This window comes from Chrysemys picta, chromosome 9 (assembly GCF_011386835.1).
Source record: "Chrysemys picta bellii isolate R12L10 chromosome 9, ASM1138683v2, whole genome shotgun sequence".
NCBI lineage: Eukaryota > Metazoa > Chordata > Testudines > Emydidae > Chrysemys > Chrysemys picta.
The window spans coordinates 68,262,048-68,275,099 of record NC_088799.1 but is presented as its reverse complement, the minus strand read 5'-3'; the positions used below and the strand labels follow the sequence as shown (position 1 = coordinate 68,275,099).

General features: G+C 43.0%; 1 protein-coding gene across 13 annotated transcripts in view; it reads left to right on the top strand.

Annotated features, from left to right (window-relative positions):
• The window catches only part of DIAPH2 (diaphanous related formin 2), a 906,188-nt gene that overhangs the window by 368,501 nt on the left and 524,635 nt on the right, over window positions 1-13,052 (top strand). For all 13 annotated transcript variants that reach the window (XR_010590414.1, XR_010590415.1, XM_065557222.1 and 10 more), the window contains one exon: window positions 1,803-1,897. Coding sequence is in view for 11 of the 13 variants with exons in the window: in XM_065557222.1 (XP_065413294.1) it covers window positions 1,803-1,897 (95 nt within the window). In the remaining 2 variants the exon portion in view is untranslated. The remainder of the gene's footprint in view (window positions 1-1,802; window positions 1,898-13,052) is intronic.

Below are 13,052 nucleotides of genomic sequence, written 5' to 3'. Positions count from 1 at the left end.
TTAAAATGGTGAGGTCTTTCTATGCTTGCAGTGGTCACCAGCAGCTGTCACAGAATGCCAACCCCAGGGCTACCACCCAGCAGGGAAAGTTGTGAATAGACTGCAGCTCACAGAGTGTAACTTTCTTTGCAACTCTACCTCTTCGAATTAAGCCCAGTATTTCCCAAAGCTTATCCTGAGGGAGTTGCAGTATACCAGCCTATGTATCTAGCTTGATCCCCAGCTAGGTCAGTGTAGTGGAAGGTCCCTCTGTGTTGGTCACATGTGCTGTCTCTATTCTATTCTGAAGGTCCACTGTTGAGAAATAGTCTCAACAATTAATATAGTAGAAAGAGTATTAAGGCATATCAAAGCTCACCTTAGATGGCCTGGTCATGTTATTAGAATGAGTGATGAAAACTCCTGAAATAAGATTGCTCATAAAGCGCAGGAGGGGTGGTCAACGAAAATATTTAGGACACGTTTAAATAGAATCTTATCTCATCCAACGTAAGTTTTGATATCAAAGACACAATGGAGAGCAACTATCAATAAAGGTTGTAAACACTTTGAAGAAGATAGATGTGAAAAACTGATTTTAAAAAAAGGGCCAAGCATCCTGTCAAGTATTCAGTGGGACACTGCATGTTCCCGTGTGACATCTGTTCACAATCTTGCTTCTCACAGTTTGGACTATATAGCCACATGAGAACACTACATGATGCTGTGACATCATTGTCAGATGCGATAGAGAGCCATATCATGGCCAGGGTGTTTGTGTTAACACAGACATGACTCACTTTGATACAACTGTGCTAAGGCATGGTTAATGTTGAAGTGTACATGGAGCCAGTATCGAAAATGATTGCACGGAAACCAACCTCAGATAGAAACTTCGGCCACATTAGATCTCTGGTAGAAACTGCTCTGAGACACTCTTCTCTGATAAGCTGATTTGACACCCCTTCAAGTTATTGCAGCTCAGATGGTTGAAACTGTGGTAGCCTATCTATGTCAGGACTACTTGGTGACTTTTAAGTCCAAAATCCATTTGGATGTGTATAGATTAGCCCAGGGGCCACACAGCAGTGTGGCTTCCCTGAGATATTTCAGCTAACTCATCTTAAATTCCTTTGAGAGCCTCAGAGCTGTGTAAGCCTTTAAAAGCATACAGCACGTGCTCCCCTCAGTACTGGCCCTGCTTCTACCCCTGTAGAGGTGGGGAGGAGGGCCATGAGAGGAAGGGTTGGATTGGGGCGGTGGGGGTCCGGGGGCGGTCAGGGGACGGAGCAGGGGTGTGTGGATGGGGCAGAGGTCCCAGGGAGGCCATCAGGGAACAGGGTGGGTTGGATGGGGCAGGAGTCCCTGGGGGCGGGGCGGGGGGCAGATAGGAGGTGGGGGCTGGGCCACGACCCCCTCCCCTAACCAGCCCTCCATACAATTTACAAAACCCGATGCGGTCCTCAGGCCAAAAAGTTTGCCCACTCCTGCTATAACATCTGGTCACTCTAGGTCATCTAGTTCAGTCCCCTGCACTCAGTTCAGTCTTTGGCCTATCAGTTCAAATTATCAAGGAGGGAAAATATAATTGCCTTTTTATTTTTTAAGAATGTGGACATTTGTCATTAGAAATTGCCATGAGACAACTTATTTTGCTAAAACATTATGTAGTCCTCTGTATAAATCCATTTTTTCCTGTTGATAATCTGACCTATAGTTAACCTATTTCTGAATTTTTTTGCAGTAAAAAAAAGTACTTAAATTATGATGTTGCTTCATACTTTTGACTTATTTGGTTTTAATAATTTCCTATTTAATTTCAGCAATCTTTCTGGGATCTTTCCGAATGCCTTATGAAGAAATAAAAAATATTATTTTAGAGGTGGATGAAAAGAAGCTGAGTGAATCCTTGATTCAGGTAAGTCATAATGTCATCTGTTTGATTCAGCAAATCAGCTTTCCTCATAACAATCCCTTCAAAGAAATGAGCTTTAACTCAAGAAGAAGAATAAGGAACTATTCAAAGTTGTGTGCTAAACACAAGCTACAAACTCCTCAGTTTATCTTCTTTAATACATATGCATTGTGTCTGCTCTTTCATCTTTATTTTTGGGTATGAAGAATACAGACAAAGTAATTTCTATATAAAGGAACTGTTGACAAAAGAGTACATTCATTAGCCATAGTCCGGCTCCTTTTTGTCTTCACGTTAATTTTCTCATGCATACAGAAAATACTAAGATAATAGTGAGTAAATACTCAAACTGATCATTAAGCTATCTTCTACTGATGACGTGTGGGGATGACCCCCACTTCTCCTCCCCCATTACATGTTTGAGAATACAAGAACCATGTTGGACATCAGATCCATTAATTTAATATGGGGTAATATTTACTGCTTGTTAATTACAATGTTTTGCAAGTTCCTGCTTCATCATGATGACTTCTATATTATTTTCTTTGCAGAAGACATAGTACTATTTTATTATTGACACCTTTTATATAATATATCCCAGGGTGTTGTGCTGATTCATGCAATGCCCCCTTAAAGTCAATGAGTTTTGCCTGTGTGGGGACTGTAATGTCAGGTACTGTGTACTTAACGATCAGTCATGTTTCCTTTTATCACTGTGAACATAAATATTGCCTGCAGTCATGAAGTATGGAATTTATTCTCTTCTCTATGCAACTCCATATACTTTCCTCTTGATAGGTGGAAAGTAAATACAATGTCTGATTCTGCAGTCCTCATGGTGACAAAACTACCCCTAACTTGAACTGGTTTGTTTAGGAGTGAGGCCTCAGTAAATTTTCATTGACCAAATAACATTTATGCAGAATCTTTCACAAAAGTCCTGGACAGTATTACTAGTGGGTTTATGGGATGTAGAGCAGTAAAAATGATACTAATGTATTGCGCAGGACCAGTTACACCATCTGAAATACGTATTGGGAAAACAAGCTATATAATATCAGTCTGACCTTATTCAAACTCTTCTCAAAAATTTTCCTATTGGAATCTAATCCTCCAGATATGTGAGATTGTCATTTATTTACTAATATACATTTTCAGTAATACCAATTGCAAAGTATTTACTGGTGGAAGTTTTGTTTAATCATTTAATACATTTTAGATCTTCTAAAAATGTGTATACAAAAACTTTTAGTTATGCATCTTACATATCACAGCAGTTATAGCTAAATTGGTACTACATAGTTGTACATATTGAAAATGCTACCCTTCTAATTTATTGTGTTTTAGAAGATCTTACTTCCTTCTTGAAATTCAAATTTATCTTGTAATTACTGAAAATAATTGCATTATTACTTTTATTGAGTACAGAGGAAAATTAATACCATGGTGCTAGTTGCTAAAGAAAAAAACTTACTGGGAAAGAGCAGCTGCTTGTCATCAGAGTCCTTTTTTGTATAACTTGTTCCCCCAGACACTGTCACAGTTCAAGTTTGGGAAACTTCAGGGCTTGGTGAAAGTCAGGTGTTTGGTTGTAATGTCCAAGATTAAAAATAAATAAATAAAAAGAAAGAAAAAGTTTACCTTTGCTTCTCCTGCTTGGAGAAATGAATTCTTGCCTTTTCTGTGACCTAAGCGCAGCCAACTTGATTACGCTCTTCACTTAGAATATAGGCATTGTCCATGAAACAGATGAGAGAGAAATTGCGATTTACCCCTTAAAACAGCTATGAGCTGCAAAAGAATGGGGAGGTAGGCATGGTGGGAATCCTGAGCCCATATTCAAGAAGGGAGGTGATAGGAAAGTCAAATCAGGGCAGAGACCTCTTTTCTTAGAAGTTGGTTAGATTCTCAGGGAAAACTCTTTTGCAGAATTTCCCAGCCTGGGTTTTAGAGGTGGATCACAAAACTAGTTCAGAAGGAAGTGGGGCAGAGGAGTAACTTGGACGTTGAATTGAATTAGTCATGGAAAGCCATATGACTCTGAATCTTGATTTCACATTATATTTGAGCTGCTGTGATGAAACTGTACGGCATTTTTGAAATCCAGGAGGAGTCCCTAATACAGTGGTCAAAAGAGCCAATATACAGTTTGCAAAGATTACCTCTTCTTGGGTATAAGATATATCAATAAATGTATGGCTGATCCTAGCCACCTTTTGAATTCCTTTGAATTCCAGTGATTGCAATTTGTAATTAATCTTAAACTTCACCTCAGAGACTGTTTTTAGGAAGTGGAGTAAGATAAAAAAGACTATTGTGTGGGGTGCAGAGGGTATGATGAATTGTGAGAATTATTGGATCTGAAGATTCATAAATTATGAAGTTGTAATTTATTGTGTTTTAGAAGAGTTTAGAAGGGGAGGATGGCACAGTGGTTTGAACATTGGCCTGCTAAACCCAGTGTTGTGTGTTCTAATCCTTGAGGGGGCCATTTAGGGATCTGGGGCAAAAATTGGGGATTGGCCCTGCTTTGAGCAGGGGGTTGGATTAGATGACCTCCTGAGATCCCTTCCAACCCTATGATTCTTAAAACTTTTTTTTTAATGACAAAACAAGAACAATATACTGCATTACACCACTTGTCTGCTGAAAAAAGAAATATATATATATACCCACCATACCCTCTGCACCCCACACAATAGTCTTTTTTTATTTTACTCCACTTCTCAGCAATTCCTAAAAACAGTCTCTGAGGTGAAGTTTAAGATTATATATTTTTTTCAATTGGCTGCAGATTTCTTAAAATAATTTTGATATTTCAGAAATGCTGGCATGTATGTGGTGGTCATGCAACAAAATAATTGTATGCAACTAGCAGTATCCATGAAAATCATGGTGAAGTGTTACAAAAATGAATTTTTGTCAGGTTGTGACTCTCAGCTGTGTACTGAAATTAGAGGTCTTTCATTTACTTGTTCATATGACCTCCTTTGCATGTCTAACACTTTCAAGAATACTGTACCAAAAATGAATTAATGTACCCTTAGGCCTGTTCTTTTCATCAACAGCTATAATATTTACCTCAGGCATTGATGAATGCTAAATTATGTTAGCTTCTGAGACTAGTGGAAAAAAACTAAATTAACATTTAGTCATGAAACAAAAGAGTGAAAATTTTTGCCAATTCTGTTTCTTCTCTGGTAAATATAGTACATTATTGCTTACATCTCAGCATAATCTTTCACTGCTTATTCTTGTCTAGTAGAGGGAAAATCAGGTGTGTGAGTGAAGGTGCAAATTTAATATTGTTTAATTATCAGAGCTGCAGTCAACAGATTGTGTGTTATAACAATTCCTGAGCTACCCATCAATGCTGGGTTTCCCAAGTTAAAACAGTGTATAAATGACGGTGGTCTTAAGAGAGTTTGCCATTTCAGTGCTAAAAACCGTCAAATTGTTAAGCTACAAGTAGTGATCATGTTAAAACAAAATATGTGCTGAAGTGTGAGAGCCAGCTCATCCAGATGTAACACAAAAAAAACCAACACAGCACTTTGAGAACTATTAAATATAAATGATTCTCTTGATTCTGCCTCTGTTAAACTTGATGACAAAACTCTGTTTGATGTTGAAGATTGGGCTCAGTGTTCAGAATGTTTAACATGAGAATAGCAGCTAACAAGGGAGAGGGGTCCTACAGACGAGTCTCTTTTGCTGTACAACCCTGATTGATCCCTGGAGCAGGTCCATCCTGACACTGAATAAGAGTCCGATAGCAAAAAATATGTGATCATGTAAGTAGATTGTAACATAATGCATTCATACAAGGGGGCTGAATTAAGATGCATAGGCTAACTTACTTCTGGCATTGTCTTACTTTTGAGTGCTTGATTTGATATAGTAACCTTAATAATGTCTTTTTAACATATTTTTGTATGTAACTTCCTAGGCTTTAAAAAAAGAAGAAGAAAAAAAAAAAGAAAAAAAAAATCCATCATGTGGCATCATATTGATGCCCTCAGTAGGGTTGGAAGCTTTAGAGCTATCCCATAGATCTCTTTCATTGAGCTAAAGAAGTTACTGATAGTATTCTTTATGTGCCAGCACTAGAGGGGGATGGGACATGTAGCCAGTATGTTTCATAGATAGTTGCTGAGCGGAGAAATGACGAGAGCAAGAAATCCTGGGTTCTATTTCCTTTACAAAGAAATAGCAAATGACTTATTTTGGATGGAAGGAGGGAAGGTTTGGATTTATACCCATCCTTTTAAATCAAAGTCTAAATACTTAGTGCAAAAAAACCAAACCAAAATAAAACAAAACCACCACCAGAAAGCAAAACAACCACATATTGGAATAAATCCTTCATGGTAAAGTCCTCTTATTGAGGAGAAAAATAAATTCTCCTTTTTTTATATTAGTGCTTAGCTTAATTTCATGTTTTACTCTTCCGTCAGGGTCTGTACTGGAATTCTAGTGAGCTCAATTTTAGCAGAACCATGCTGTCGTGTCCTTCAACTATGAGCCCAACAAGCAGCCTAGTAGTATGTTTCTAATAGGGTATTAAGCTTAATTGTTTGGAAGCTGATAATATTAATGTAGAGTGTTAATTTCTTGCATATTGTAGAAACATATAGATGAAAAATAAATAGAAAAACTGAATACATGCTACATTATTTTACTGTCTGCTTTCCTTTTTTTCACTAGTTAATGCTTCTTTAATACACCATTGTTTATGTGCATTTTGATTAGGGGTATTGAGTCTGTATGTGTTGGAATACAAGTGCAATTCAGGGCAACTGCGCCTGCACTCCCCCTTTGTGGTACAGTAGGCGCATCTACACTCAATCTTCTGGCTCCCATGGCCATCATCTTTCTTGGGTATGTCTACACTACGAAATTAGGTCGAATTTATAGAAGCTGGTTTTATAGAAATCGGTTGTATACAGCCGATTGTGTGTGTCCCCACATAAAATGCTCTAAGTGCATGAAGTCGGCGGACCGCGTCCACAGTACCGAGGCTAGCGTCGACTTCCAGAGCATTGCAGTGTGGGTAGCTATCCCACAGTTCCTGCAGTCTCCGCCGTCCATTGGAATTCTGGGTTGAGATCCCAATGCCTGAATGATGCAAAGCAGTGTCGCGGGGGGTTCTGGGTATGTCGTCAGGCACCTCCCCCTCCGTCAGAGCAACGGCAGACAATCTATTCGCGCCTTTTTACCTGGGTTACCTGTGCAGACAACATACCACGCCAAGCATGGAGTCCACTCAGCTCAGCTCACCATCACCATATGTCCTCTTGGTGCCAGCAGACGTGGGGCTGCATTGCACACAACAGCAGCCCCCTTGCCTTTTGGTAGAAGATGGTATATTACGACTGGTATCCGTCGTCATCGTACTGCAGTGGCTGTCAATCATGGGCACCTGGGCAGACATGCTCAGTCCTATCGAAGTGTCTTGACGATGATGGCTATCAGTCGTAGTATGCTATTTTCTGCCAAGCACCCAGAAGATGCCGAGGGCTATCAGTCATGCTGCACAGTCGTCTGCCTGCTTAAGATGTAAAAAATAGTTTTGTTCTGTATTCATTTGCTTCCCCCTCCCTCCGTGAAATCAACGGCCTGCTAAATCCAGGGTTTTGAGTTCAATCTTTGGTGGGGGGGGGCATTCTGTGTGACAGTTTGTGTTTCTCCCTGATGCACAGCCACCTTTGTTGATTTTAATTCCCTGTACCTGTACGCCATGTCATCACTCGTCCCTCCCTCCCTCCCTCAGATACTAGTTTCGCGCCTTTTTTCAGACCAGACGCCATACACTGGGATCATGGAGCCCGTTCAGATCACCGCGGCAATTATGAGCACTATGAACACCACGCGCATTGTCCTGGAGTATATGCAGAGTCAGGACATGCCAAAGCAAAACCAGGACCAGCCGAGGAGGCGACTGCAGAGCGGCGACGAGAGTGATGAGGAAATTGACATGGACATAGACCTCTCACAAGGCACAGGCCCCAGCAATGTGCAAATCATGGTGTTACTGATGCAGGTTCATGCCGTGGAACACCGATTCTGGGCCCGGGAAACAAGCACAGATTGGTGGGACCGCATCGTGCTGCAGGTGTGGGACGATTCCCAGTGGCTGCGAAACTTTGGCATGCGTAAGGGCACTTTCATGGAACTTTGTGACTTGCTTTCCCCTGCCCTGAAGCGCCAGAATACCAGGATGAGAGCAGCCCTCACAGTTGAGAAGCGAGTGGCGATAGCCCTGTGGAAGCTTGCAACGCCAGACAGGTACCGGTCAGTCGGGAATCAATTTGGAGTGGGCAAATCTACTGTGGAGGCTGCTGTGATCCAAGTTGCCAGGGCAATGAAAGACCTGGTGATATCAAGGGTAGTGACTCTGGGAAACGTGCAGGCCATAGTGGATGGCTTTGCTGCAATGGGATTCCCAAACTGTGGTGGGGCGACAGACAGAACCCATATCCCTGTCTTGGCAACGGAGCACCAAGCCACCGAGTACATAAACCGCAAGGGGTACTTTTCAATGCTGCTGCAAGCCCTGGTGGATCACAAGGGACTTTTCACCAACATCAACGTGGGATGGCTGGGAAAGGTACATGATGCTCGCATCTTCAGGCACTCTGGTCTGTTTCGAAAGCTGGAGGAAGGGACTTTCTTCCCGGACCAGAAAATAACCGTTGAGGATGTTGAAATGCCTATAGTTATCCTTGGGGACCCAGCCTACCCCTTAATGCCATGGCTCATGAAGCCGTACACAGGCAGCCTGGACAGTAGTCAGGACCTGTTCAACTACAGGCTGAGCAAGTGCCGAATGGTGGTGGAATGTGCATTTGGACGTTTAAAAGCGCGCTGGCACAGCTTACTGACTCGCTCAGACCCCAGCAAAAAGAATATCCCCATTGTTATTGCTGCTTGCTGTGTGTTCCACAATATCTGTGAGAGTAAGGGGGAGACATTTATGGCGGGGTGGGAGGTTGAGGCACATTGCCTGGCTGCTGATTACGCACAGCCAGATACCAGGGCGGTTAGAAGAGCACAGCAGGGCGCGGTGCGCATCAGAGAAGCTTTGAAAACGAGTTTTGTGACTGGCCAGGCTACGGTGTGAAACTTCTGTTTGTTTCTCCTTGATGAACTCTCCAACCCATCCCCCGACCCGGTTCACTCTACTTCCCTGTAAACCAACCACCCCACTCTCCCCTCCCCCTTCGAGCACCGCTTGCAGAGGCAATAAAGTCATTGTTACTTCTCATTCATGCATTCTTTATTAATTCATTACACAACTAGGGGGATAATTGCCAAGATAGCCCGGGATGGGTGGGGGAGGAGGGAAGGAAAAGGACACACTGCAGTTTAAAACTTTAAAACTTAAACTCTTATTGAAGGCCAGCCTTCTGATGCTCGGGCAGTCATCTGGGGTGGAGTGACTGGGTGGCCGGAGGCCCCCCCACCATGTTCTTCGGCGTCTGGGTGAGGAGGCTATGGAACTTGGGGAGGTGGGCTGTTGGTTACACAGGGGCTGTAGCGGCGGTCTCTGCTCCTGCTGCCTTTCCTGCAGCTCAACCATACTCTGGAGCATATCAGTTTGATGCTCCAGGAGCCGGAGCATCGACTCTTGCCTTCTGTCTGCAAGCTGACGCCACCTATCATCTTCAGCCCACCACTTGCTCTGTTCAGCCCGCAATTCAGCCCGCCACCTCTCCTCTCGTTCATACTGTGCTTTTCTGTAGTCTGACATTGACTGCCTCCACGCATTCTGCTGTGCTCTTTCAGCGTGGGAGGACATCTGGAGCTCCGTGAACATATCATCCCAAGTCCGCCGTTTTCTCCCTCTAATCTTCACTAGCCTCTGTGAAGGAGAAACATTTGCAGGTGGTGGAGGAGAAGGGAGAGGTGAATAAAAGACACATTTTAGAGAACAATGGGTACAGTCTTTCACGTTAAATTTTGCTGTTCACATTACACAGCACATGTACTTTCATTACAAGGTCGCATTTTTCCTCTTATATTGAGGGCCTGCCGGTTTGATGCGAGAGATCACTCACGCAGTGCCAGGCAACAGATTTCGGCTTGCAGGCAGCCATGGTAAGCCACAGTCTTTTGGCTTTTTTAACCTTCTTAACATGTGGGAATGGTTTCAAACAGTAGCGCCCTCATTTCCCATACCAAACACCCGTTGGGTTGGCCATTTAAAATGGGTTTGCAATGTAAAAGGAGGGGCTGCGGTTCCCGGGTTGACATGCAGCACAAACCCAACTAACTCCCCTCCCCCCCACACACCCAATTCTCTGGGATGATCACTTCACCCCTCCCCCCCCACCGCGTGGCTAACAGCGGGGAACATTTCTGTTCAGCTGAGCAGGAACGGGCACCTCTGAATGTCCCCTTAATAAAATCGCCGCATTTCAACTGGGTGACCGTGAACGATATCACTCTCCTGAGGATAACAAAGAGCGATAAGGAGTGGATGTTGTCTGCATGCCAGCAAATACCAGGACCATACGCTGCCATGAGTTGTTATGCAATGATTCCAGACTACGTGCTACTGGCCTGGTGTGGTAAGGTGTCCTACCATGGCGGACGGGATAAGGGAGCCCTCCCCAGAAACCTTTTGCAAAGGCTTTGGGAGTACTTGAGGGAGAGCTTTCTGGAGATGTCCCTGGACGATTTCCGCTCCATCCCCATACACGTTAACAGAATTTTCCAGTAGCTGTACTGGTCGCGATTGCCAGGGCAAATTAATCTTTAATCATTAAACACACTTGCTTTTAAACCATGTGTAATATTTACAAAGGTACACTCACCAGAGGTCCCTTGTGTGCCCTCAGGGTCTGGGAGCACGCCTTGGGTGAGTTCGGGGGTTACTGGCTCCAGGTCCAGGGTGATAAACATATCCTGGCTGTTGGGGAAACCGGTTTCTCCGCTTCCTTGCTGCTGTGAGCTATCTACATTATTTTCATCCTCCTCTTCCTCGTACCCCGAACCCTCTTCCCTGTGTGTTTCTCCAGTGATGGAGTCATAGCACACGGTTGGTATAGTGGTGGCTGCACCCCCTAGCATGACATGCAGCTCCGCGTAGAAGCGGCATGTTTGCAGCTCTGCCCCGGACCTTCCGTTTGCCTCTCTGGCTTTGTGGTAGGCTTGCCTTAGCTCCTTAATTTTCACACGGCACTGGTGTGCGTCCCTGTTATGGCCTCTGTCCTTCATGGCCTTGGAGACCTTTTCTAATATTTTGCCATTTCGTTTACTGCTACGGAGTTCAGCTAGCACTGATTCATCTCCCCATATGGCGAGCAGATCCCGTACCTTCCGTTTGGTCCATGCTGGAGCTCTTTTGCGATCCTGGGACTCCATCATGGTTACCTGTGCTGATGAGCTCTGCGTGGTCACCTGTGCTCTCCACGCTGGGCAAACAGGAAATGAAATTCAAACGTTCGCAGGGCTTTTCCTGTCTACCTGGTCTGTGCATCTGAGTTGAGAGTGCTGTCCAGAGCGGTCACAATGAAGCACTGTGGGATAGCTCCCGGAGGCCAATAACGTCGAATTCCGTCCACACTACCCAAATTCCGACCCGCTAAGGCCGATTTTATCGCTAATCCCCTTGTCGGAGGTGGAGTAAAGAAACTGGTTTAAAAGGCCCCTTAAGTCAAAAGAAAGGGCTTCGTCGTGTGAACGTGTCCAGAATTAATTCGATTTAACGCTGCTAAAGTCGACCTAAACTCGTAGTGTAGACCAGGCCTTGGGTGGAGAGATGCACCTTTTTCCCATCTGACCTGGTGTTTCTCCAAGCCGAACAGTTCCCTGCCTTCACCATCTTATTCCTAATAAGACAGTCTGCTTAAGTTGACTTGCCTACTTTCTCTTTGGAGACTAACAGGGTAATTGCCCACAGTTACCCCACAGCACTTTCTATGCAAGCCTATTTTATTTTTAAGGTAAAAGCACTACAGAACAGAACAAAACATATTAAAACAATTAAAGAACCTACATGCAGTCAATTCATGTGATTTTAAGTCAGACAATCTTGCATTTCTAACGTTTCCTCCTGTCTAGTACTGAAGCAAAATTGGATGTGTTTAGTCCCAGTATCGGATGGTGGGTTCCCTTTTAAATACTGTTCCCTGTCCCTGCTGGCGTGATGACACTCTCTTCAGAATTGCATCCTCCTTGCAGCCTGACCATGCACTGTGCATTCAAGGTCTCGCTGGTGGGTGTGAGCCCCCTCCGTTCCCAGAATTACCAGAATGTCCAGTATTCTGAAAAAGTGTGAGTGGTCACCCTAAGCTACCTTTGTTATTCTAATAAGCTTACCATAGATCTCTCCAATCCTAAAATGGATTTTCTTATTTACACTCTAATTATACAAAAACGAGGAGAGGGAGGGAGTTATTTAAACAATGCAGTAGAGTACTGTTTTTTAATTATTAATTTTTATTTTCCTTTGTTTTGCTTTTATATATTTCCGGTTAGAAATTTGCAAAAGTTAGTAAGAGTTCAATACATATTTTGTTGTGCTTATGTATTTGTTATAAACTGTCTGAAGCGATGAAAGCTTAGGTGGTTGTAAATGTGATCAGTATGGGAAGCATGGCATTGATAAGACTACAAAATCTGTTTACATGCTATTGTTGTTTTCCCTGGAATTTAAAATAAGAACTCAGATTGAGCAACCAACTCTGGACAGAAAACTGTCATCTATTAAATTATAGAAGTCATTCTCAAGTATTGTTTCAAGTCCTGCACACTGATTTTATAAAAGCAACAATAAGACATTCCAGTTTTGTCTGTCTTGTCACTGCAACTTTTTTTTATTAGACTATACATAAAATCCCATGGTCATAGAAGAATTTGTTGATATTTACAACCAGAGATAGAAATTGTTTCCTATTTGTGAACCCCGTTTCTTGTAGAAAAAGAAATATCCTTCATCTTTTGTTGAAGTTGATTTATTTTTTCTCCATCCTGATATGGTAGACACTGCTTTTGGTGGGGAAAAGTGCTAGCAACAGGATTAGGTAGCTGTTCTGTACTGCACCCTACTGATGTGTGTGTGCATGGATGGAGGGGCTTTTTATTACCTCCTTCCTCAGATACCAGCTAAGATTCTAATGAGGCAGGGACTCTGTCCAGCAGTATCCTCAAA